The sequence below is a fragment of the Pithys albifrons genome, chromosome 15 (genome assembly GCF_047495875.1).
Source record: "Pithys albifrons albifrons isolate INPA30051 chromosome 15, PitAlb_v1, whole genome shotgun sequence".
In the NCBI taxonomy this organism is placed as follows: domain Eukaryota; kingdom Metazoa; phylum Chordata; class Aves; order Passeriformes; family Thamnophilidae; genus Pithys; species Pithys albifrons.
The window spans coordinates 464714-492135 of NC_092472.1; the positions used below are offsets into that span (position 1 = coordinate 464714).

At 41.0% G+C, this 27422-nt stretch overlaps 2 protein-coding genes across 2 annotated transcripts in view; one reads left to right on the forward strand and one right to left on the reverse strand.

The window, feature by feature from the left end:
* KCNIP1 (potassium voltage-gated channel interacting protein 1) overlaps positions 1–27422 on the forward strand; it is a 455664-nt gene that overhangs the window by 13003 nt on the left and 415239 nt on the right. The gene's annotated exons all lie outside the window — the stretch shown is intronic.
* On the reverse strand, positions 14471–25966 carry KCNMB1 (potassium calcium-activated channel subfamily M regulatory beta subunit 1). The gene is made up of 4 exons (XM_071570251.1): positions 25798–25966; positions 19919–20084; positions 18201–18396; positions 14471–15226 (listed from the first exon to the last, which is right to left on the reverse strand). The coding sequence occupies exons 2-4, from the start codon at positions 20053–20055 to the stop codon at positions 14957–14959; spliced, it is 603 nt and encodes a 200-aa protein (XP_071426352.1). The 5' UTR covers positions 20056–20084; positions 25798–25966; the 3' UTR covers positions 14471–14956.

The window sequence follows — 27422 nt, forward strand, 5'->3', positions numbered from 1 at the left end:
AATATTTAGCTTCAATAAAAGAGATACCAAAATGTAACCTTGTCTACATAGTGTGAGTTTCTCAGGTGTGAGAGCCAAAATGCCGGAAGAACTTGGCAGGGCAGCATTCAAAGCCACTGTCTTGAGTCAGCAGCTGTAATGAAATAAATGTGGATTTGGTAGGAGCTGGTAACAGTTTGCTTTCAAAGGTGCACCAAACTTTCTCTCTTCCTTCCTGTCCGTAAGCCATATAGGCTTACACAAGGGCAAACCTTCTGACATCAGACTACTGGAGGAGAGAACAGAAATGCTATGCAGCAGCCAGAAACATTATCCAGCCTAAGAGGTGCCCAAAAAACCTGCCCTGTGGCAGGGATGGGACAGCAGAGTGGGCTGCTGACACAACAGGATAGAACTAAGACATGAGAGGCTCTGAGTTCTCCTCTCATGACAAGGGACCCTGCCCTTAGTTTAGAACTTAGTGGGAAAGAGAACTAATTGCAGCTTTTGTCTTTCATGCAGAACAATATTTTTTTAATAAAGATAATGCCTGTGCCCTTTTTTAAAAAAGAAAGAACGAAATTATCAGGAAAATAATGACTGGAAACTTGTGGTCGGACATTTGCTAATCTTTCTCCTTTCAAACCCTGTGTTGCAAAGAACTCCTGTTCTCCACTTACACACAGTAACAGCCATTGGTATTCTCACTGCTTTTGCTTCTAACACTGAATAAGTAGCTACCAACAGAGTACTGATACATTTCTTGATTTGGCTGTCTGGTATTCACAAACATCTTCCATTTCATAATGTAGCACAATTGTAACACGTATTAGGACGCTGTCCTAGTTCAGCAGGAGGGACCAGCTAACCCTGTGTGGTGGTGATCAAAGCTGTGTATTCTACCCCCTCTATTCATTCCCCAAGGTCAATGGGCCATTAGCAGCAGCTGCCCAGGGAGCCATTCTCACTTCACACCCAGCCTGAGGGGGGCGGAGCTGCTAATGGGCCATCAACAGCTCAACACCCCCTGGCTCCCAGAGTTAATCACCCATTGTGTGAGTCCCCGCCCAGGGGGAGGGACTGAGAGCTCCCTGAGGGTACATAAGGGGCAGGTAAGAAGACCTCGGGAACCTCTCGTCAGATCCAGAGCAGCAGCAGGACCTTGACAGGAGGAGATCCCCGCTCTCACCCAGACCACAGCCCTCGCCTGCACCAACAGGTTTTTCTTTTCCTTTTGCTCTGGACTTGGGGGAACCACAGGGGTCTCAGCACAAGGGCAAACAAACCCCCTTGGGTTTGTGCCCCAGGACACTGGGTTATACTGCTGGGGTATTGTGAGTTGAAAGCAATTTCCCTTGTGTGTCAGTGTTGCTATTGTAATATTATTTATTAAATTTTAGCTCTGACTTATAATCTCTCTCGTGGTGAGTTCATTTCCCCTACTGGTTCACCTTTAAACCAGCACAGACGCAAATTACCCAATGCATGTGCTGGTAATCTTTCTGGTCTTCCCCCTTTACTGTTAACTGATACAGGTTTAGCAGCCAGCCCAAAGTCAAGTCATATGGACTCTACATGGCAGGCTGTGCTGTAATGACATTGCTGTATTAAAAAGTAAAGAATGAAGTTACATGAGGGACCAAGGAGGAGGAAGGACTGTGAGCTTGAAAAGGCACAGACGAGCCAGCAAAGAAATACTTTGTGCAAGCAGTTGTCATGGTGCAACTATTACCATGCACCTTTTCTTTGGTGCACTGATACACTCTATCAAACAATGCATTACAGAGATCAAAAAGCTCCTCTATGTGTTTTTTAACAACAGCCAAAGCAACACACACACACCCTCCCCCAAATCTGCCCATGCAAATAAAATTATGTGAAGCATCTTTTCGGTAGGATTTTTATCCTCTGGAAGCAAGTTTGTTGCTCCATATTCAGGAGGGGAATGCAGTTTCTATAGGCCAAGAATTGGAGTGAATTAGGAGACTTAGTGAACTCTTGAAACTACTAAGGTAAGTTACCTTTACTGTCCCTTCTGAAGTCCTTTGTGCAGTAATATTTTTTTCAGCTTAAATCAACTGCCTTGTGTGCATGGAAGCACAATAATGCAGACTCTTCTGTTCTGTTTTCTGTGTTGGAATTTAAGTTGGCATTTTTTTCTGATGAATGCAGCAGCATGAGATGGAATCACAAAAAGCAGCTCTTTTGGGCTTCTGTTCCTGGTTTTAAGTGAATCATAACAACTTGTGATGCTTTTTCTACCTTGTTTGCTGCAGTGTTATGTCACACTGAAAATACTGCACCATATCCTCAGAGCTTTTCAGCTTGCACAGTATAAAAGTTCTCCATTTTCAATATCAGTGTTAAAATTGTATGAGATGTTCATTCTGTTGGAATTCTAAAATGGATATTTCAGTTTTGAGATACTGAAGGACAGTGCTAGGGAAATTAAAACTTTAGGTGCTAGTGTCTCCATTTTAATGAAGACCTTGTCATGATTACAGAATGGCTTAAATTAAGTTGCAGTTTTAAGTTGTCTGTGTACAAAATGTTTTGACTGCGGCCTTCCATGTAAAACATGAACAATAATTTTGTTGTTTTCAGTTCTTGAGTTTGAATTGACAAACTTCATTTCTCATCAGTAGCTTTAACTTCGTATCAACCTATGTATGTGTTTCCCTTTTCAATTCATTAGTTCATTAATTTTTGCCCTGGCTTCTTATGAATTTCCAGTAATACAATGTGAGAAAACCAAGAAAGCTGTCTGTTGAAGACACTTCTTTTAGAGATTTTTGTATTAGTGTTACTGTGCCCGTGCAGAGAATTTATCTGGTAAGAAAGCTTTATAGGAAAGCCTATCTCATGGCACTTGGCAAGGAAGGTACAGTGCTTTATTGTAATGAGAATTGATTGTTTTTAATTTGTTTCCTGTATCTTAAGAACCAGCTTTCCCTTACATGGGTTAAGGAAGAGAAAAGCGCCAATCTCACTACCCCTGGACTGCTCTCACTGGAGCTCTGCAGGGTACAGGAGTAGAGCAGGGCTCTAGGATGGGGATGAGACAGCCAAGAAATCTCTTTGTTTGGGATATCAAATCCCTCAGTGTGAGGGAGAGGTTGATTTGTCATGGAAGGAGAACTTGGTGCTCTCATCTGCTACCAAAGTTAGAATCCTTTTAAAGATCTAGTATAGGATTAGTTTTTTATATTTGTTTTGTTTTGTTTCACTTTTAGTCATGACTGCAAGTGTTTTGCATGGAAATTCCTGCCTTGGTGCTGTTCTCTCACTTATCAGATTTTGAGTGAGTTAGCACTTCAGACAGTTTCTCTGATAGTTTCTTTCCAGGAAGTGCTTCTTCTTGTTGAGCATGGTCTGTATTTGAAGACAAAGTTCCATAATGGCAGTAATAGAAATAAGGATGACATTTTTTTTTAATATCTATCCTAATTTGCTCAGGTTGAGAAGTGAAAGAAGCCTCTCTTTTTTTTCCCCTTCCTTTAGAAGGCAAATAACTATCCATCACAGATGTTGATGCTGTGTTTGTTTACACTGTAATTTAGAACTATTTTTATGGATTAATGGTTTATAAGGGAATACCACAAATTCTGGTAAGATGCCTTTACGCAAGATTCTGTGTTTCGATTCAAGTCAGCTCAAAAACTGTATTTAACAAATAAGAAAAACAAAAAGGCCACAAACAGCAAGGCTATTCACATCTAAGGCAACTTAACTCTTGAACTAATTCCATGACAGGTGATCAGTGAATTATAGATGAAGAAATTCGCAGACTTAGTGGATTCCCACAGTGGTGCATTGGGCTAAGATGTGTTGACTGTGGTGTAGCTGTGGTCCTTCCCTGAGATCTGCCATTGTGTGTCCATAGGCTTCAGCTGCAGCATTATTCCATTTTCAGATGGAAGTAACTTTGAATTGGTTTGACCAGGTAATATGGCCCTTTCAAACTGCTGCACTGGTGGTTCATGCCTGCAGCACTTGATATGTCTATGGAGACTCTGGAAGAGTAGTGTACTGGTCTTTGAGACCTCTGTCTCCCTGTCACTGCATTGAACAGAGGCAGAATTCTGAGAGGACCGAGGATTCAATCAAAAAAGACCTTTCAAGATCAAGCTTTGCATGAAAAGTCACTTACACAGTGTAGTAATAGAGAATAAAGAGCTTGTTATGCTAATCTTTCAAATGGTGGCCCTCTTGGTCTCTGCATGGGGCTCATAGGCTCTCTTGCAACAGATTTGAACAGCTAATGAAATCAAGAAAGAAAATGTTAATGACATTTTATCGAATTCATTACACTTGGAAATAAACTTTGAATGCAATATCCTCACTCATCCAAAATGAAATGTTGAAAACACATCTCTTGTAAGTACCCTAATATCCTCAGTGGTGTTAATGAAAACCTCTCTGCTGCAGATAGATGCAGTTGTGCCTGCTGGGAAGCACTGGGAAGCCTGTGCTAATGGCTAATGTATGTGCAGCACTGTGTGTTGTTGAAGAGCTGCTGGTCTCTTGGCCTGGCTGCAGTGTGTTAGTGGGCCATTGCCTGGCTTTCCTGGAGCACCATGGCAGACGATGGAAGCAGAGAATTAAACTTGTTTCTCACTATCCCAACCACTGACCAGGACCTTCCACTGCAGCTTAAGGTATTGAAGATCTGCCTTTTTACAGGAAACAATGGGTTTTTTAAGTCAGTAGCCAGTATTTGATGAATTTCAGACTGAATCCCTGAGTGATCAAGGTGAAGGCATGTGTTCAATGGCAGCGTTCAGATCCGACATGAAAGAGGGGAGAGGAGAGCAGTAATTTGATGGGAACAAGGGCTTTGAAAAAGAGATTTTGGCAGGATTTGGAAGCTGCTATGTAATCTTTTGGGATGCTAATATTAAGCAAGTTGGCTGCTGCTGCAAAGGAAAGGCAGGGATCTTGGTTATTTGGTAAGATAAGTGCTCTAAGAGACCAATACAGATGAAATAGTGCAAGCATGTTGGGATAAGAGCAAAAAGGGCAAGGTGCAACATGACCTATGTCAGCTGACAGGGGGGTTTAAAACATGGTAATAAAAGATTATGAAAATATGCTTTAAATGGGAAAGACAACAGGCAAGGATTGTGCGTGCTGAGTGGCTCATGGCTGGTTCTCCTTTTAGTCTTTAAAAACCAGTTTATGTGACTTGTTGCTTCACACAATTTATTGCCACAAGAGAAGCGAAGTTGGCTGTACCTGTAACATGGCGTGGGGAAAAGTGAATGCCTAGGCCAACCAAACTAACTGCCCTGAACAGAAACATAAAAGAATAAAGAAGGAGGGAAAGCCCAGTTGTCAGAAGTATGAGCCAACGTTGAAATTATTTCTATTTGCCATTCTCTGCCCACCCAAAGGACAGTATGCCCCTCCCCAGCTGATCAGCTTAGTTTTGTCAACAATGAAACGTGAAAAAAACAACAACAAACCAAGTGAAAACACTGCACTTGTGCTTTCATGATCAAAATTTCCTAGTGGGAATGTTGAAAGCAGGAGATGTGGTGATGCTTTATTAGGTTTTGGTTTGAAATTATGGTACCTGACAGTTTCTAATCAAAGTAAGGGGAATATATGTAATTGAAATAGCTGTTAAATGCCCATTAAAAAAATATTTAATTATGCTACCCAGATCTACTGGCAGCTGAATGTGATGCTATATTGCTCTGGTTAGGTGTTTGCAGCTGGGGAATTCAGCTTTTTTGCAGTTACTAGGTAAATTGATAGCAGTTGGGATTAGGATCATGATGGCTCCGCACAACTTTATAGAATAAATGTTAACATTCAATTTCATGCAAAAATTAGTGTTCAATTAAGGAAGTTAGAGTTTCTCTGAGCTTTTAAAACTGGCTTTTCAAGGTGCTTTTATCTGATTCATTTACTAGTGATAATTTTACCCTGGCATTTTTCCATCCTTTTCCTAACTTTTCCTTGTCCTCAGTTTTTCAGGGATTTTGAGGAGCATCTGGTGAGATTCCTGGTGGATTTATGGTTTTTGTTTCAGGAGGTTTGGTTTTGTTGGAGTTTCTTGTGTTTGCTTGGGGTGGGGGATTGTTTTGTTTTATTTTCTTGTTCAATGTTTGCTTTTTTTGGTGTTTGTTCTATTTTCCCCTCTCCCCCCAGACTGTGCCACTTCCAGCCTTTGCTTTACAGCAGTTGTTCAGGTTTTGAGCTGTTACTCTGTTGCAGATTTGCTTCCATGGGTAGGACTTGGCAAGCACCATTGGGCTGCAGCAGCTGCCCGAATGGGCGCTGGTATGGCTGTGCCTTCAGCTGCCAGAAAACATGAAGCACGTGTAGACTGCTAGATTTTCTTGGTCTTCTGTCCAGAATTATTTCTCTCAAATGCAGCGAGACACATACAAATGGTCTCACGGAATTAGTTTTGTATCTTTTACTCTTGAATTGTGGAAAAAGCATATATTAATTCTGAGAGATGGAATTTGTACCTTCATTTTTCACAGTCAGATAAATTCCTAATTTCTGACCTTGTATTTCTGACTACGGCAGTCAGATCTTAGTGCCTGGTTTTGATGTGGAATTGGGCTGAGTAGAAAAGATGGGGACAACGATTGCACTTTCTCTGTTGAGTCTTCTTTAATTAAGAAGTAATTATTTTGAATTCATTTCTATCCTCTTAGAATTTTCACCTTAATAGGCAGAAGCATATTGCTGCACAGTGCTGTGATTTGAGATGATGAATTGTAGTCACTTTGAGTCTTCAAATTTAGTTCTTTTTTTATACTACCTTCCTGTAAAGTCTTAATATTTTAAATCTGTATAAAATACTTGCTCTCAACACTGTTTGAGAGACTTTAAATGTAACTGAATGGGTGATTTGCTGTATTTCCATGTAGATAAATTCTGTGCAACTGTGAACCTAAAGACTGTTGATTTTCAGAATATAAAATAATGAAATACACATGTTACTTATGTTGTTCCAAACCAGCTTCTGTAGGTTTTTATTTATAACTGTTAAAAGAGCCTGCTTTCCAGTGGAGAGATGGCTGGCCTTTAGACTTTCTATATTATGGCTTTCACTGAACTTTTAAAGAGGGTGGGGGACTACAGAAGCTCCTTGTTTATCATTGTTGGGGGTTTTTCTTTGCTTGTGCCTTTTTTGGGGGGGGTTTTTTTGTTTTCAAGTGACTGAGCAGTATGAGAGCTTCAGTTATTAGGTGTTGCACGCTGACAACTATATGTTTACACAGTGCAATCTGGGTCTGGGATCCTCCTGTGTGTAGGGTACCCAGCCCATAACCTGCCACCAGCTGTGGCTGTGTCAATCATCCCAATGGCCTGCTGGATTATTTCACAATATGTGACTGGAAATCGCATCATAGGATGGTTCTATGGACTATTCTATGTCTATTATGTGACAGGAGATAGGTATTTTATCTCAACATGCCTGAAAGGGTCCTTTTTCTTTTCTTATCCTGAAAAAGCAAGACCAAATGACTACCACCATAAAAACCTAACTTCCTCTGCTATACTAAGGCAAAGCTTAGTGTCCTGTGCATAACACACAGACAGTAGGACAGTCCTAAAAGAACTGTATTTTTTTCAGAAAATGCAGAGGTGATCTCTGGGTGGCCATTCTGGGGGGAATAAAACCACTTTGTATAAGTCAGTTCCTGAGCATTTACTTGAGGAGTTGTCTTGGTTTGAGTGTTGGCAGCATATTCTGGAAAAGGCTTGTGAGTGCAGTACTGTTACAGCTTCACAGAGTAGGAACTGCCTTGACCATTAGAGATGGTTGGGTAATGTTGTCTTGTTCTCAGGCCAGTTCATCTGCCTTGACCATAAAGAACCTCAAATTATTTTCTTAGAGGTGTGGATGTAAACTTGAATTTACCTATTGTGTTTAGTCTCCACATTAATATGCTACTTCTGAAGAGTAAATGATATGTATTTCAAGTTCAGGCAGTTTGATTGTGCCATATTTTAACACCTTTGAATGTTCTGTTCATTGGTGCCATTTCATTACTTCACTGAAAGCAGTCCAGAAGGCAAGGAATTATTTTCTGTCCAATCGTGAGGCACGAAGAACCATTTCAGTGGCCATAGAGGGGAATATCTGTAGGTAAAAGAGGAACAATGACGACCCATGGAAAGATTTTATAAGCTGTTTTAAAGCTTCTGTCAATGTGTATCTTTATGCAGCTGTTTCAGTGGGGCATTCTGAATGAGTTGCTTGTAACAGAATTTCTCATACTGGGCTCATCTCTGTTGTCACAGTGTCCTGGCTTACACAAAGTCTCTGGTATTCACCTTTTCTCTTTTCCTTAAATATGCCTACTAATTTTGACTGTGGGGAGGGACTTAAGGTACTCTATGATCCCAGGAGAACTTAACCACAAGTGTGAAAAGACTGGAATGCTGGTGACTCAGACAATACAGCTGTTGAGGATAATGCACATCTGCCACCTCAGGCTACGAGTGGGGTGTTATTTCTTTGTTCTTACACAAATGACTTACTTGTGGTAATTCTCCTTGGGCAGACATGAGAACATGTGCCCTGAAGATACCCATCTCTGTTGATGGCAATAATGGATCCACCTGTGCTGATGTAACAGGCAGCTGTACCATCTTAGAAGGTGTGAAAAACTCTTGAAATGAACCCTGATCCATCATTAATCACCTAGTGAAGAACTCCTCACTCCAGGGAAGGTACCAGAGATATTCCCACCTACCTTGAACCCAATAAAAGACCACACTCACTTCACTTGGCAGATCAAGGATCTCCTTCCCTTACCCCATGAAACTTCTACCACCTGGGACTACAAGCACCACCAGGGCTGCAGCGATTTGGTCTCATCACTGGATCCAGGGGGTGTCTTTTGGGTTGTTCCAGTCACCTGGGCGTTCACAGCCCTGCGACTGCCAGTACTGGCACTGCAGCCTCACTCCAGCACTGACCCTCCCAACCACTCCTGCCAGGTTTATCAGGTGGCAGAGGCCAGCTGCCATCTCGTTCTGGTAAGGTGGGTGGGAGCTTGGGAATTTCCTGGTGTCCTAGTTCAGCAGGAGGGACCAGTTAACACTGTGTGGGGGTGATCAAAGCTGTGTATTCTACCCCCTCTATTCATTCCCCAAGGACAATGGACCATTAGCAGCAGCTGCCCAGGGAGTCATTGGCACCTTCACACCCAGCCTGAGGGGGCGTGGCTGCCAATGGGCCATCAACGGTTCAACAACACCCCATGACTCCCAGAGTTAATCACCCATTGTGTGAGTCCCCGCCCTGGGGGAGGGACTGGGTGCTCCCTGAGGGTACATAAGTGGTGGGTAAGAAGACCTTGGGAACTTCTTGTCGGATCCAGAGGAGCAACAGGACCTCGACAGGAGGAGATCACTGCTCTCGACCAGACTATGACTGCCACTCTTGACCAGACTGCAGCCATCACCTGCACCAACAGGTTTTTCACTTCTTTTTGCTTTGGACTTGGGGGAACCACAGGGGTCTCAGCACAAGGGCAAACAAACCCCTTTGGGTTTGTGCCCCAGGGCACTGGGTTATACTGCTGGGGTATTGTGAGTTGAAAGCAATTTCCCTTTGTGTCAGTGTATTTATTGTAATATTATTATTAAATTTTAGCTCTGACTTACAATCTCTCTCGTGGTGAGTTCATTTCCCCTACTGGTTCGCCTTTAAACCAGCACACCTGGTTAGCTTAACCCAGTTTTATCAGTGTTGTTTAGTGTTCTTCTATGTAAAGATTTTTTTTTCCATTTACACCCAGTCATATTTGATCTCTCTCCCTCTCTATATATATTAGAGAGAACCAAGGGTATTGAAACAGCAGAAGGAGACTTCCATTGGAGGTCTCTGCCTCTCCAAATTGTCTCAAACCAAGACGCACAGTCAGTCTTATAAACATGCATTCACAGAAGGCTTAAAAAACCAAAAACCAACTCAAAACAACCATATCTTTTAAGAGCTGGTGATTCTTCCACATCAAGTCCAAGTCCAAAGGTTTGATAGAGGTGTAGAAAGAAGAATCTCTGTAATCTCTGTGTCACAGTGAATCATTTCAATTCCCTCATCTTTGTCGTCTCCCTTGGCTAGCCAGGCATCTTGATTTTGCAGTTGTAACTCCCTGGTTTTCCAGCTATTTATAGATAGGGATAAGAGGGTGTTGGTTCCACTACTCCAGTCATAGAAAAAAACCAAACCAACAGACTGTTTCAGTAAGGGTGTGTAGTGGTTTCAGCTAAGCCTCAAATTGTCAGGCTCAGAGAATCTTATGTGGATTGGGAGACAGCTCTCACCTGACTGGGCAATCAAGGAAGTATTTCATACCAGATGGTGCAAACTTAAGATAGGGGGCAGCAGTGGGAGGTGTTAGTTCAGTTCCACCATGGCTGGAGTGCAGAGAAGACTGCTCCAGTTGTTCTCTTCTGTTAGGCCCTGCCCCTGCTGCTGCTACATTGGGGTTTTTTTTTGAGTTCAGGGAAGCAGAAATATTTTGTTGTTATACTTACTCTGTCTTGCAGGGTGTCTTTTAGAGTGCTTATGAATCTAGAGTAAAGGGCTTTGTATTAATTGAGGAGTGGGAAGTTATTTCTTGTTATACATAACTTGTGTGTGTGTTATATTGTAGTTTTCTCTTAATTTTCTCTTTTCTTTGTAAATACATGTAGTTAGTTTCAGCATAAACCTAGTTTGAAGTGGGTTTTTTTCCCTCTCCCTCTTCTTCTTCCCTTGGCTGGTTGGGGGAAGGAGGAACCCTTTCTCTCTGTCTTGGACACTTGACATTTTGCCAGTTCAACCCAAGCCAGTGTGGCAAACATTTCCTCACATAACAGTACCTCTGTGTAAGAGATTTTATATATCCTGAAAAGACCCCCAAAATTGCACTAATGGCAAAAAATGTGGTGCCAAATTCTGATGCTGTGGCTTCAGGCTGCTGAGGCTGACAGCCCTGATGGCTTAGGAGTCATGTGATTATTTAGTGTCATCTCCAAAAAGAAGTCAAGATTTCTTTCTTTATCCAGTTTAAAAAGAAACGTGCTCAATGTTTTGAAATATTGCAGCAGAGAGAGAATTCTGCAGTGCTTTACAAGCAATGAACTAATAGGTGCATCAAACACTATTCTTGTGCTCAGCCTCGATCTCTGAGCTTTTTGTAGAGACATTTGTTTAATACATTTTACTGTCTCATTAGACTTTAAAGCATATGAATGAAATTATTTAGATACTATTCGAGGAGTTTCTATAAGAATGTCCTTGAGTTTGGCTCAACTAAACAGCCAATGTTTACTTCACTCAGGTCATCTTGTTCTGAGTGTGGTACAAATACTTTATGGAAGAGATGGAGCCTTAGAAACAACTCTCTCCCCTGTCCCCCATCTGTAATATAAATCATGCTATCTTTTTTGCTGAAGTTGAAGTGTTTCCAGATGCTCTCCTTACTTGCTTTTGGTACTGAATGAAGAATAACTTATTTCTGAAAATCCACCTGGAATTACAAGAGGCAAGAAGTAGAATCACACAACAGTTTGGGTTAGAAGGGACCTTCCAGGTCATCTCATTCCACCCCGTGCCTTGAGCAGGGAGACCTTCCACTAGCCCAGGTTGCTCCAAGCCCTTTCCAACCTGGCCTTGGACACTTCCAGAGATGGGGCAGCCACAGCTTCTCTGGGCAACCTGTGCCAGGGCCTCATCACCCTCACAGGGAACAATTACTTCCTAATATCCAATCTAACCCTGTACCTCTGTCAGTGTGAAGCCATTTCCCCTTGTCCCTTCACTACAAGTCCTTGTCCAAACTCCCTCTCCAGCTCTCTTGGAGCCCCTGTAGGGACTGCAAGGGGCTCAAAGGTCTCCTCTCTAAGGTCTCCTTTTCTCCAGGCTGAACAACTCCAACTCTCCCACAGAGGATAACTGCCTCCAATCAGTCCTTGTAATTATTTTTCCTGCATTACAGTATTTTTTAACTTCAAGCCAGGCTGTAAATTTGGAGCTACCCAGTTAACCAGAAATGCTATTTTCTTTCTGTTATCAAAATTGCTAAAAGTAAAATATCTGAATTATTTTGTGTGGCTTTTGAATAATAAATAGTATTGAGACCTCAGACTGGTTATGTTTTTTGTCTTTTCTTTATCAGAACACCCAAACAAAAACCTCAAAAGAAATAAAAAAAACCTAAAGCAAAACCCTCCCCTAAAAGAACAAAATCCCAGTTACTCAGCTGGAAGTTATTGTGCTGTCAGGTGCCATGGGTTTTTGCAATTAGTGAGGAATCTTTTAGGATTCAAGTCTTCTTGATGATAACTGCCCTGTTGCTGCTTTGAGGACCAGGTAATAAAAATAGCACTAATTAGTAGAGTACTGAAATCAAAATTGTCTGAGACAGTCAGAAGGTACCTGCTGTTGTTTAGGTAAGGACATGCTGGTGACTCACAGATGGCTTCTCAACAAGTCAGTGTCCCCTGGGTTCCTCTTCAGTTGCTGTTGTTGCTACCTCATCAGAGTTTGAGAAAGTTTGTTACTACAAGCTGATGAGAGCTGAATTTCACTCATCCGGAAAAGTAGCTTCCCATTTATGGGGTAAGCTTCACTTTCCTACTCTTAGCAATTGTTTTCTGAGGTGGTGGAGTTCAGGATTTTGAGGTGTTTTGCCTAGGAGGACTACTATTTCCCTCAATAATAGTTCTGTATCTTTTGTTCTTTTTCATCTTCTAACAGAATCACCACATCAACATTTTATTTGGCATCAAGAAGGAAAACTACTCCTGAGAGTACAGCACTTGAAAAATAGGACTTATAAAAGTTTAAGGAAAACACCATTATTCATGGTGATATATAAAGGGCCTGTGCAACTGAAATATTCATCAGGGTCTAAAAATCTATCTGCATTCTTGTCTTGATCCTTATGTGTTCCAATTGACTCAAGGACCTCTGACCCAAGAATCAATGCAGTTGAAAGCTGTGTGTAGTCAACCAGATTTCAAGTACGAATTTCAGCAGCTCCTTGTGCTGCTGCTTCTCTTCTACTGGCAGGAGTTTTAATGCTGTAATATACACTCTGTTTTGGGAAAGTGAGCTGTGTAACTGCAGTGGTCAGTGCTTGTTATGGCAGCACTTCTCATAGGAAGTGGTTTGCTGTGTCTCTGAAGAATTGTATTTTTCATCAGATTGATTGTAGACTTGATATTATAATCCAATAACATTAAAAAATCCCCAACCAAACAGAAACCCCTAAAGGCTATACTGCTTCCTTGTGTGCTGCTGTAAGAAGCACAGAATGTGTTGTTAAAACTTCACTCTCTGGTGAGAGTGAAGATGAAAAAAGAATAGAAAAATGTTTACAAAAGCTCATCATCCTCATGCAATGTAAAATACTTAGTTTTTACATTAAGAGAAAATGGAAGTGTGAAATATCTATTTAATGTTACACTCACAAAAAATATAGAAAATAACCAGCACTCTATACATGTCCAAAACATTACTTAAAACAAGAACAGACTTCTGGGATGTCTATACCTTTTGTTTTCTACAAAAGACTATTTGGCTTTTTACATTTAAATCCTTGTTTCTTTTGGGCAAAAGAGGAAGCTGTGTCTGGCAAGACTCCAGAACAATGGAGTTTCTCAGTTTTCAGACATTAGAGAATGCCTCTAAATGTGCATCAGAGCATGCCTGAGAGTCTTGGCACTGGAAACAAAAATACCTCTTTTGTGAAATATCTTTGTGCTAGGTATGTAAGCTGTGTCTGTGGTTACATTAGCTTGCTGTATTTAGTAAGGTATCACAAATGTTTTCTATTTGTCATGGTTTAAGAATGGTATTCCCCAATTTAGTGTTTCCACCTGAATGCTCTAAACCATGTGCCACTCCCTTAGTTCCCCTCCCCATTGCAGTGAGTTGGAGAGGAGAACTGGAGGCACAAAAGGTAAAGACCACATGCTGGCATAAGAAAAATTTGCTGGAAACAGCAATGAAATGAGACAATGAACAGTAACAGCAACAACACTAATTAAAATGTGTGCAAAAAATGAATGATTCACATGTGAGTTCTCACCCCCAAGAGCAGCCATCTGCTCCCTTTGCCCCTGCTACCTGACCCAGAAGGGAGTCCTTCCCCATCCCTGGAAAATGATATGAGGTGGTAAAGGAAAACATCAGTGTCCTGACTATGCTCCCCTACTGACAAAATTAACCCTATCCTGGCCAGAACCAGGACACTACTTCATGATAGTATTTTTTATATCTTAACTTTTTTTCCTTAATAGTTTTATAATCAATGCAAATGGCAGGCAGGTAGTCTTCCTTGACTGGTACATTTGTTTCAAATAAAGCAAGAATAAAATCTGAGTTAAATACAAAAACTTGTAGTATAAGCTTCTTAACCATACGCTGTATTTTATGCATGTATTTCTTTATATAATTGGTACTAGGTGTCTGTAAGGTCTGTGTGTGTATATTTTGAGTGGTTTTCTCCCTCCCCTTTCCCAATGAAAACAAACATCTTTTTGCACCATAACAAAGCTGCCTTTCTTGACAGACACAATAATATGCCATGAATACAAACTGTATTGGTGTATAAGTTTATAAAGTGTGTGTTTGCCAGTGATGATGTATATGGATCTGGCAACAACTCATCTCAACCAGACAGAAAACTCGTGCCCTGTCTGAAATGTGGATCAGCAGTTTAGTAATAAAATTTAATGATAGCTTTGTAAAGCTGCTGTACCTAATAAAGCCCAGGGGAACAATAGATATTAACTTGGTCTGTGTGCTTATGAGGTATTTTCAGACATTCCTGGGAATCATATTTTGTCCTTGAGTAATGGACTGTTGTCCATAGTGGGGGCCATTCAATTTTTGGAATGCCTATGCTTGGGTGGACACCTGGTATATTAAGTCACAGAATGCCAGTAACAGGCAGAACAAAGGCATTTTAATATCTTGCAACAATCTATGCTAGATATTTATTTTCTACTGCCAAGCAGAAAGAACAGAAACATACTGACTAATTTTTACCAGCACAATAATCAGACATCCACCAGTAAACATGAGTGTAGGCCAGAGGAAAGCAAAGAGGAGGCCCTTGAGGGGATAAAGTCTGCTTAAAATGACACTGGTCTCCTTTCTTCCTGGGTCATAGTAACATGGGACAGTGTGGTATTTTTTGAAATTGCTTGCAATCGCTTCTATTCGTTCTTTGACTTCTTTAGAGTTCTCCAACTTTTCTGGGACATACGAGCACTGGAATAAGAAAAGATCATTCATTATACCGAATACTCTACTACAAAGATTGCAGTTAAATCAGATTGAGCAAAAAACTCATGCTAGTATTGACAAAATCTTCTGTGGTTTGGCATCCCTGGGGACTGCCTTGGTTTCCTTATGCCCATAACCCATTTACCACACTTCCCTGTTCCCATTAATGTGTCTATGGCCTCAGCCTGCAGATTTACACATTGGAGTTATGTTGCTGGAAACCAATAACACATGCACTCAAAAAATCCCTGAGTCTTTGAGAATGTCACTTCATTATTACAGTGCCAACCCCCAATTCCTAACAGAGCTTCTAGGCCCTGCCACAGCAGGAAAGTGTTAGTTGTGCAGGAATTTGCTCTGGTTTGTTGTTTCATTGTGTGCCTCTGCCTGTAACTAGTAGAAAAATAGAGCAAGGATGGCTGTTGGAGGCTTCCTACTTGTTCTTGTAAGTAACACAGAATGCAGTTATTTAGTCTTCAGTGGAAATACTATAAAACTATGAAGCACAAGTGGATTTTTTTGTTATTCGTAACCATTTTTTTATAATATTATTTTCGATATGTAATAACAGTCAGGTGTATTAAACAGGAAACTGGCCAAGGCAGAAGGGAGAATGGCTCCTGACCTAAAACTTGCAGTAATGCAAGTAGGTAGGAATTCAATAAATGGCCTCATCTTGCACAGTGAACAAGATTCTTGTTTCCATCTACAGTGGTGATTTCTGCTTTGCTGCTTCATGGCATGTAACTTTCCCTGAGATAATCACTATAAAGATAGGCTAGAGAATTCTCATCAGTTTAAGAGTTTTATGCTATTATGTTTGCACTGTGTGGAACTCCTTACACTTGTAGTCTGTGCATGCTTGTTCTGGATTATGAGAGTGCTTCAGTCTTGGGCAATCAAGACCTGAATTTCACTTTTCATAGAATCATAGAATCAATTGGGTTGGAAAAGGCCTCTGAGATCATCAAGTCCAACCCTTGGTCCAACTCCAGTCCCTTTACCAGATCATAGCACTCAGTGCCACGTCCAGTCCCAGTTTAAAAACCTCCAGGGATGGTGAATCCACCCCCTCTCTGAGCAGCCCATTCCAATGCCTGAGCACTCTCTCTGCAAAGAATTTTTTTCTGATCTCCAACTTAAATTTCCCCTGGCAGAGCTTGAGCCCATCGTGCCCCCTTGTCCTATTGCTGAGTGCCTGGGAGAAGAGACCAACCCCCACCTGGCCAGAACTTCCCTTCAAGCAGTTCCAGACAGTGCTGAGGTCACCTCTGAGCCTCCTCTTCTCCAGGCTGAACACCCCCAGCTCCCTCAGCCTCTCCCCATAGGACTTGTGCTCCAGTCCCTTCACCAGCCTTGTTCTGTTCTCTGGACCTGCTCCAGCACCTCAATATGTTTCCTGAACTGAGGGGCCCAGAACTGAACACAACACTCAAGGTGTGGCCTCACCAATGCAGAGTACAGGGGAAGGGTCACTGCCCTGGTCCTGCTGGCCACGCTATTTTTAATCCAGGCCAGGATCCCATTGGCCTTCTTGGCCACCTGGGCACACTGTTGGCTCATGTTGAGCTTTCTGTCAATTAGTACCCCAGGTCCCTCTGCCTGGCTGCTCTCCAACCACTCTGTGCCCAGCCTGGAGCCCTGCAGGGGGTTGTTGTGGCCAAAGTGCAGGACCTGCACTTGGCCTTGTTGAACTTCACCCCATTGGAATCAGCCCATCTCTCAAGTCTATCCAGATCCCTCTGCAGAGCCCTCCTGCCTTCCAGCAGGTCGACACTCCCTCCCAACTTGGTGTCATCTACAAATTTGCTGATGATGGACTCAATCCCCTCATCTAAATCATCAATAAAGATGTTAAACAGGACTGGACCCAACACAGACCCCTGGGGAACACCACTGGTGACCGGCTGCCAGCTGGATGCAGCTCCATTCACCAGCACTCTCTGGGCCCAACCCTCCAGCCAGCTCTTAATCCAGGAGAGGGTACACTTGTCCAAGCCATGGGCTACCAGCTTTTCCAGGAGTATATTATGGGAGACAGTATCAAAGGCCTTGCTGAAGGCCAGGCAGACACATCCACAGCCTTCCCCTCATCCACCAGGTGGGTCACCTGATCGTAAAAAGAGATCAGGTTGGTCAGACAGGACCTGCCCCTCCTAAACCCCTGCTGGCTGGGTCTAATCCCTTGTCCACCCTGAAGGTGCTGTGTGATTGCACTCAGGATGAACTGCTCCATAACCCTGCCAGGCACCGAGGTCAGGCTGACAGGCCTGGAGTTGCCAGGGTCAGCCTTGCAGCCCTTTTTGTGGATTGGGGTGACATTCGCCAACTTCCAATCATCTGGGACCTCCCCAGAGAGCCAGGACTGTTGGAAGATGATGGAGAGTGGCTTGGCAAGCTCTTCTGTCAGCTCCCTCATCACTCTGGGATGGATCCCTTCTGGTCCCATAGACTTACGAGGATCCAGCTGGCTCAGTAAGTCCCTAACTATTTCCTCCTGGAATACAGGGGGGCTGTTCAGCTCCCTCTCTCTGTCTACCAGCTCCAGAGGCCAGTTGTCTTGAGGGCCACCTGTCCTACTGGTGAAAACTGAGGCAAAGTAGGTGTTAAGTACCTCAGCCTTCTCCTCATCTTTGTTAACTGGATTTCCTTCCAATTCCAACAGAGAATGGAGGTTTTCCTTGCTCCCCCTTTTGTTATTAATGTATTTATAGAAGTGCTTTTTGCTATTCGTAACAGAATTGGCCAAATTAACTTCCAAGTTCACTTTTCTTCCCTGATATTTTTTTCTGCATGACCTAGCTGTCTTCATAAATTCTTCGTGAGTGTCCAGCCCTTTTTTTCCAGAGTCGGTAAACTTTCTTTTTATCCCTGATATCCTGGTCTAAGACCAGACATTAACATGTAAAAGACAAGCAATTTCTGCTCTTACTGAGCTGCTTGGTTTAAAACCCATCACCTTAGGATTTCTTTCCCGTGTATCTTCAGTGTGGTACAGCATAACCTCCTGTCCTGAGGCTGTCAGATTAACCCACACCTGTAGACAGGGATAAGGAAAGATGTCCTCATCCTCCGAGCCTTCGTGCTCTGGGCAGAGAACTTTGTCCTTGATGTTGGCTTTGAGTACCTTGCACACAGTTTCTGTTGTCCAAACACTACAAAAAACAAACCAAAAGGTATTTTAAGCTCATTAGAAGCATCTGTTGAAAATTGCGTGTGGAGATCCATCTGTGTGTGGTGGCATGTCTGGAGTTCACAGCTTCTCTATCCTGCTCTGGGGAACTGTGCCCACCCCAAATCCATGGCTGCCCTTGGAGAAGGGCTGCCATGGGGAAGATGTGCAGGGAGAGTGTTGTTATTGTTGATGGTGGTGGTGGTTATGCACTCTGTGTTTTGCAGTTATATTCTGACAAACCAGCTTCAAGTTTTGTTAAAAAAAAACTTGCTATGGATTTTAATGTTTGGTAGTAATTTTGGAATTCAGTACACTTCATGTTTCAGAAATATTTTGACTAGTTTCCTTCAATAGTTGTCAGAACTCAGATTAGTTCCCATGGTTTCCCCTCCCTCCTCCTTTTCTGTATTGCACAGGTCTTTTTCATGAATAAGTAACTGGATTTTATCTGGAAAAAAGGTGGTTGGTTTTTGGTTTTGTTTTTTGGGGTTTTTTTCTGTGTATCCCCTTTTTCTCAAGAATTACTCTTCAATTATAATAGCACAATAAACTTTTGCTCATAGTAGTACGCTTTGGTGGCAAAAAAAGTCAAGGAATACTCTCACTCCAGTTCTTATGAAACTAATCTTTTTACATGCATCTGTCACTTGTAATGCAATCAAACCAAGACATGTGGAGAGGCAGAATTTGCAAAATGAAATAAAAATGTGGCTAAAAGTAACTCCTTCAGCATTCATTGTATTCTGCAGCTTTTTCTGTGGCACATTGGATTCTTGAAGGTGATTGTTTCTTACGATGGTTGATTTGGAAGTAAGATACAGATTCTCCAGTGAACAATTTTACCACAACTTCTGTTGCTCAAGTTTTAATAGTTTTATTAAACACAACACTTCTGTGCATGTGGAAAAGCTTTGAAAAACTGTTTTTATTTATGCAAGACTTGGCTTTTCATTGTCAAGATTTGATAAACATGGTTACACGTTTTTTTGATTTTACATGTTTTCACAATAAATGTTTATTTTTTATTTTGTTTTGTTTAGTCCCGAGGAGCATAATTTACTCTTTCTTGTGGTTACTTTTAATAATCTAATAACGTCTTGTCTTGCTTTTTTGTCTCTTTTATTCTCTCTTAAATTTTTATGAACTCTGAGAGCATGTGGTTTATTTCTTGTACAATGTACTAATATATAGAATCATAGAATCATAGAATCGATTGGGTTGGAAAAGACCTCCAAGATCATCGAGTCCAACCCTTGGTCCAACTCTAGCTCCTTTACCAGATCATGGCACTCAGCGCCACGTCCAATCTGCATTTAAAGATCTCTAGGGATGGTGAATCCACCACCTCTCCGGGCAGCCCATTCCAATGCCTGATTACTCTCTCTGTAAAAAATTTTTTTCTGATATCCAACTTAAATATTTTATAATTGTTTTAATAATTACGTTTGATGATGACAGGAAAAAAGAATAGTTTTATTTCATAAACAATTGGCTGTTATTACCTCTTAGTGTAGAATGGCACAATGGTGATCCCAATAAAAAAGTACATCATCATGGAGCATGCAACCATTCCCAGTCCCAGGCACAGGGCTCTTGTCTCCCCTCTTTTCTGTGCAGTCACCAGCTTCTTTGCCAACATGATCTAGAGTTGTGAAACTTGAACAACCTCTTTTTGGTATAAAATAAAATACAGAAAGGAGAGGGAAAACATGACAGTTATTGTGGTTGTGCAACAAGTTTCTCAAATGCAATGTATTGCATGAAGGAACAGTCCCATTTTTGCAACAACTAGAATTTTTTAAAAAAGTCACTGTGTTTTTTGTTATTAGTAGGCTCCTTTTTTATTTCTTTTAATTTACCACATAGACCTTTAACAAGTGCATGTGTGTGTAGGCTAAGAGATGGGGTAGGAAAACCTGGTAACATTTGGGGAGAGTTCTGTTAACAGTCCATTTGTCCTCAGCCTTAATTCAGTCTGTTTTACGCTGCTGCTTCTCTGAAGTAAGAGATGTTGTGTTGGGTATTGATAAAGGCTGCATGAAGGGAAACTCTTCTCAAATGGAATCCTTTTTATGTGATGCCTTTTCTTCTGGATTAGTCTGAAGTGTGCTTGTCTTATTTCAAAACACCTGAAATATTTTAAAATTTAGCATTTGAGATTTCCAGTTCTGAGTTCTGCATGTTTTTTTGGCCTTGTCCATTCAGGGATGCTCCAGACCTGTGTCCCAGGAGTGTTGGTGTAACACAGGGGGAGCTCTTGGGCAGAATTGTCTGAATCCGAGTTTGTGAGTGACCAGCATTAGATCCCCCCACTCCCTTGCCAAAGAGTGTTCTAAGTGATCTTTGTAACACTTTTATAAGCAGAATATGAAAATAATTGCTGCGAATCCATATGCCATTAAATCATTATGATATATAGGATTACTATATAAAGGGGCCATAAGTTTTACTGTGAGTTCAACCCATCACCAGTACCTGCTGCACTGACAGCTGTGACTGCAGGTTTTTGTGGGCTTTTTTCTTTCATGAAAACATGGCACAAGCCACTGTTATGGCAAATGATAAAACTGGCAAGATTTGTGTGGCCTTTTCTGGGATAAGTGAGGAAAGAAAAGGAGAAGGAGAAAAGGAAGATATGTTAAATATGTGCCAAAGCAGTTCTCAGTCCTGTTCTCCTGTGCAAGGCAATGGTGCACAGCTTCATGCAGTGCATTTTCAGGATTACAGTTTTAGGTGCGTGAACTATTTAGTGTTTATCCTTTCTGGCTGGCCTTCAGGATGGTGTGGTTCCTGCCTAAATCCACCTGTGTTCAGGTTTAAATTTAGATACAGTGCAAGACAAGCACAAACCAAAATTAGCAAATAGGTTCTTCAGGTTCTCTGTGAGTAGATGGTCTCCATCTGCCCAGGGCTGGCAGAGCTGTGCTGGTACTGCAGGTGAGGGGCCAGCTGGATTTGGAGAACAGTGAGATAGGTCCCTATGAGGGTTGGTTTCTTGTAGCCTCGTTATCCTGCGTGCTGAAGGAATCTGCAACGATATGGAACTTCTCCTGGTCCTGGATTATCAGTCCATTCCCACTGCTATGAGCTTCAGCTCTTAAAGGAATGAATGGAAATATATTTGGAATGTTGCTTGCTTTCCTGTTAGTTCTGGTTTTCACTGGTAAAAGTGCCTCAATGACTGTTTAATGATCAAAGGAAAAAGAACATCGACGTGCTGCTTTTTTTAGACTGCTGTAACACCTGAATGTTAGTGCTGTTAGTAATAAAAATATAGACATCTGTGAACAGTAAAACAGCTTTGGTTGTTTTGCATAACTTGGGGTTAGTTGCACATTTTAAGAACATACTTTGAAGTTGCTAGTATGTGATATCAAAGTGAAAGGCTGTTCTCAGGTGTCCCTAGAAACTAACGGAGTTACTGTTATACTACAGAATTTTGTCCAGTTCCATATTTAATTCCACTTTAAATAAAACATCAACATCCACTGTGAATTTTGCATCCAGCATTTTGAGGGGAGGTATTTTTCTGATGATCATATATAATTCACTGACATTGTAAGAAGCATCTAAATTTGAAAATTGCCATAAGATGAACCTTCCCTGTTTACTGGCATTTGAGTTTAATGCAGAATGTGAGCTAATGCCCTTCAGTAAGGCTTTATTGAGTTTTGCTTGGTCAATGGGCTTATAAATAGAATGTGTGGCATCAAGTAGTGCCAGGATGCTCCTGCTGCCCTGCATACTCATGCACAGCCCTGGGGAGAGGCACATGCAGCAAGGAAACTTGCAGAGTGAATGGCAGTAGTGACTGCTCTTTGGAAATTTCTGTCGTTGCTTTTGGTTCTATGAGTGGAAAATTGGAAATAGCACTTCTAAAACCCAAGGAATTCCAAAATATTTAGAATATTGGAGTATTGTGCAACAAAGCACCTTCAGACCAATGGATATGAAACTGACTCTCCTGTACCTATTGTGCAGCTTGGTCAGAGGGGAAAATGAAGAAACATCATCAGTCCTGGAACACAGGCCCTGAGACCATGTGATATCAGAGGAATAGGTCCTTATAGCACAGTGGGAAGCTCATGATGGATGACTGGAAATCTCTGTTGCTAGCAAGAAGTTCTTACATACTGGAACAGCAATTGATCTTTAATTTTCTGGGAGAAATTTAGAAAATGAAAGACTGGTATTGCCACTGTGACTTGTGGGAAACTTCTAGTGACCTAGTGCTGTTAAATGTATTGAGTTTTAGATGAGCCATTATGTTTACAGAGCTGTCCCAGTTATGCTGAGAACCAGCAAGGTTGTCAACCACCTTGTTCCATGGAAAACAAGAACTATGGGACTATTAACCAAAGAATTAATAAGAAATGTAACTAGCCCAACAGTCTGCTGGAATGTCAGCCACACATGCAGCAGAAGTACCAGCAAGTGCATCCTTCTGATAACCTAAAACTGACAGGTTACCTCTTTAAGACACAAAAGGCATTTGTTTGTGTAAATTGAAATTTTTTCTTAAGTGGCCAAGGGTTTTCCCAGCATTAAGTGCAGTGTTGTTCCCCATCCTGACACCAGCCAGACTGCCTGACTGTGGGCCTCTGCAGGGGCTGCTAAGGCATCCTGTTTGCCTCTGCTCCTCCAGTTCAGATACCTGCTCCACCACAAAGTGAATATGGACATTTAGATTATGCAAAGAATATTAACAAGAAAACTTCATCTGAAAATATCTCACTGAGGGCTTCTATAGATCTAAAAACTAACCAGCTAAGTCTTCAGGCTGTGTAAATAAGAGATGCTTATGTCATTGATGGGTTGCTGAACCAAATTAGCTGTAAACCTGGTCCCTCAACTGAAATACACATTTCTTGGTTCCTTTTTTTTTGGCTTTCAAATGTAGAAGATCAGAAAAGTCTGTAACATTATTTCATATATGTACAGAAAAACTTAAGAGGAAACACTAAACAGCAAAGAAAATCCATGTGCATTTGTTTTATTTCCTACATAAATACTCCTATGTTCTTCTGCTGAAAATCCTTTCTAACTCTCAAGACAAAGCAATGCTGCATGCATGTAAAAACACTTATTTATTTGGAATTTCCTCATTGTTTAAAAGGTTAATTTTTTCAGATTAAAAAATTGTCTCTGTCTTCTAGCTCTATCTAGGTATAATTAGGAGTGTTGAAAGAGCTGATTTAGTGTTTTCTCTGACAAAATCATTAACTCTTTGAAAATTAAGCACTACAGAAGAACTTGATTGGCCCAGAAATTCTGAGCAAATTTGAATTGGGAGGTGTTGAAGTTTACAAAGTGGGGCCTTCAAGAGAAATTTTAAATGTATTTTTGTACTGAAGATTTTGTGGGGTGCCTCCATAATTAATAGGAATGTACACACTGCAAATGTTTTCATAATGTTCCCTCTGCCTAATCTTCTTCAACATACCTAAATTATACAGTACATTGGCTGTGCAATTTCAGTGTATAATCACTGCACTGACAGCTGCTGGGGATAACACCAGGGATGCCATCTGGTCAGGTTTGGAATAGTGCCCTGTTTTTATTGGAGATATGTTTGATACTTGGCAAGAACTCTGCCTCCTCCTCCTCCTCCTCCATCTTTGAGGTGTTTTCAGTGGTGTGGCCTCCATGAGTTTGGATGGAACCTCTCTCTCGAGTTATTACAGGCTGCTCTTAACTTTAAAGTGCGAATAGCACTGTTGAATTCATCTTGCCTGCACAAGAGAGGCTGCTAAACCCCTCCCTTGAATTTAAGTTGGGCATAAGCAGTGAGGTGGTCTTTCTTTTTTTTTTTTCTTTTGAGATGGTTTATCCCACACTGTCATATTTATTTATTGCATTAAGTTCTAATACATCAGGCCAAGAAGAGTGATACAAGGCATCCACATCTCTGAAGTGATGAGGACTTTTTAAACAGGCCTGGACCCTTTGGCCCCTACTGCCTGTACATACAAAATAGCCATTTGTTTTCTCCTGTCCAGGGCCAACTTAACAACCATCTTGATTTATTCCTAAAACACATTTTATGGACAACATAAAAATTGCCAGCTTTGCTGGGTTTGTAAACGGGGGGTAATATTTGGTGACGATTTATTGACAAAGTGCATTGTGTGGGAACCAGAAGGCAAAAGTTTTAGATCTGTAAGTATGAGCTCTGTAGTGATTATGTCACTGGGACAGAGTTCATATTTACATATTTGCTACTGTCTCTTAGTGGAGTTAGTTTGATCACTCACACTTGCCCACCTGTGTTTTCAGGAGCATTTCAACATTGCTTAGATTCTTCTTTTCTGTTCTGATCCTACACTCATCCATTTCTCTTCTGCTGCCCCACCACCTACAAGAAGCTGAAGTCAAAACTACCTTTGTGTTGTCACTCCCTTTCCCTCTCCCTGCCCTCCATTTCCTCCTCCAGCAGTTAAAAGCATTTCTTACTGGTACCAGGGGTTCTGGGGCCAAGGAACAGTGGGTTTATTTATTGCAAATCAGTAAGAAACCATTATTTAACAAGTTCTCTGTGCATCTGGAACCACAAATACTGTATGTTACAGAACAGGGTGGTGCTGAACCTCGATGTAAAAGTGCACAGAAAAGAAGATTCTCATGTAGTTCTCTTGGAAACCCAAAACTGCAATATTTTCACTGTGTAACATTATACAACTATGTTTATTTTATAGAATGTGCTGTATCCTTTTGCTTTATTACTGAACTTATTTCCTAATGTGTGACTAGAGAGAATTAAATAAATCAGCTTTTTCTTTTGTTTAAAAACATATGTAGTTGTTTAAGAATAATTCTTTTAGCTTTTAAAAATGACAGTTTTTTAAAAAAAGAAGAAAATGAGGGGAGAAAGAAGTTCCTTGCTTAGTTCAGCAGTTCTAAAGTCTTTCTGGAGTGCTTCTTTTTTAATTCTTTGCTGTACAGAGTTGCAAAGAAGAAATCAATGTGAGAGCAGATTTTAGGGAATCCTGGAAGAGTTTAAGTGCCTGCCTTACACTGCATAGGGATAGCTCTGCACAGTCCGTAAAGTGATGTTCAATACCCAAAGCTGTGAAACTCCTAAGAGTAAAGGTGTATTTATCATTAAAAATGAATAAAAGCTATGATCTTACATGAGCTGTATACTCTTAATTTGTGATAATATTACTGTTACCTTTGCTAACAGTTTTGAAGAATGATCAGACTGCATTGAGTTACACAAGAGAAAACAACTCAGCCCACATACTACAGAGAAGTTATCTGGGCTGTCCTCCACAGTGCTGCAGATTTAGAAAGCCTGTTGCTTCCCAAAACACTGTACTTTTCAGAACCCAAAGCTATTGCATGCTCCCAAGGAGAAACAGTTGCTCAGAAATATACTCACAGTTTTTGATGAATATCTGCTTTCTCTGAGGAAAAAAAAATCTTCTGTTACATGACAGATGGAAGTGGAGCTCAGAGCTGAAAGGGATTTTTATTTTTTTTTTTCCTTCCTTATACTTCTCTTGGTTTGCTTTGCTGTGGCTGAACTCCTTAGTTCCCCTGTTACAAAGCCTTTTGTAACCATAAATGGTAAGGTATGAAAGAGCACTGTCCTTTTGGAGGTTCATTGCGGGAAACCAGGAAGCCACAATACTAAGATTGAATTTTCTCAGCCCAGAGTCCCTTTACCTCATACACTGGTGTATTTGTGTTAAACTATGGCCCTACTCTTTTTGTACAGCTTTTTTAATTTAAAAATCTGAGAGATCTTTTGGATAAGATTTAAGGAACTGAGTGTATCAATGACCAGTGATACTGATTCTTAATTCTTACCAGATGTGAGTGAATGCTTAGTTGCCACTAGTTTTAGTGACTTTGGATGCGACAGGTGCTAAAACTTTGACTGGACATTCTGTAGAGAAGAGCAAAGTATTCATCACACCATTGATGTATTAGTGTCCAACATATTCCTCTAGCCAAAAAGCCAAGACAGCTTCAGGGATGTATAAACACATGACTCCTGGAACAGAGCTCCATAGAAGAGCTAAAATATTTTTTTTATTTTTTGAGAGAGGAAAACTCTCTTATTTGGAGACTAAAGGAATTTAAATGTAAATTAGTTAATCCAGTGGAATCATTAGGAGAGTACCTGTAAACAAGGGAAGGACATTCCCCCCTCCTTCCCTGCTTTAGGTATCTCATAATTAGGTCTTTCGGCTTAAGCTGCTCATCTAAGCTTCTTTTGGTAAAAGATCTGAAGCTGTTGTGCTCAGACTGTTCATGCTGTCTAAAGGTCACTGATCAACCTCCTTCAATAGGACATTTTCTATTATTACTGATGCAGAAGAGATCAACAAAGCTAACTTGGATTTACATAACTGGGAGACATTTACAGCTGGGTAAGAGGAAGCCTGCTACTATCATCTAGATCAGAAAGATTTATGATCATAGTAATTTTTTAATATTTGAGAAGTGATGTAGTTAAGGAATAAAGAATTATGAAGAAAAGTTATTTCTAGATAAAAGAGGATCTGCTTGAGTGGAATTTTCTATCATTTTTGGATACTTAGAAATGAAGGGTTGAGTGGAGTTTTCTATCATTTTTTGATACTTAGAAATGAAGACTGGATATTTCAAAGATGCAGGCTCTGCTATCTAAAGGAAAAGCCATGCTTTTAAGAAGAAATTTATTAAAAGTGATTTTTGGGCTGTGTGATTCAGGAGTCAAGGCACAAAATAGCTGAATGAAATTCATGAGTCTTCAAATTGCCTGTCTTTTCTGCCTAACCCAGTGAAATAATGTGGGTGTACTAAAGAGAAGTGCTGTATTGATATCCACTTCTAACCTTGGGGTAGTTGTGTGCCACTGACCTGTACCAATTGACATGTATGCATTGGAGGTCCATCAATGGCAAGCCAGGTGTTTGTTGTATTATAGACTCTAATACTGTAAATCACAGTGTAAAAACCCTTTGTCTTCTTAAAATCACATGGAATATTTTCTTTTTTTGCAACATGACAAGTGGG

Excerpts from the sequence above, each read along its gene's own strand:
- KCNMB1 (XM_071570251.1), bottom strand. The coding sequence starts at position 20,055 with ATGTTGGCAAAGAAGCTGGTGACTGCACAGAAAAGAGGGGAGACAAGA. Across the intron at positions 18,397-19,918 it reads GTGCCATTCTACACTAAGAG|TGTTTGGACAACAGAAACTG; the intron begins GTAATAACAGCC and ends TGTTTTTTGTAG. Across the intron at positions 15,227-18,200 it reads CACGGGAAAGAAATCCTAAG|TGCTCGTATGTCCCAGAAAA; the intron begins GTGATGGGTTTT and ends TTCTTATTCCAG.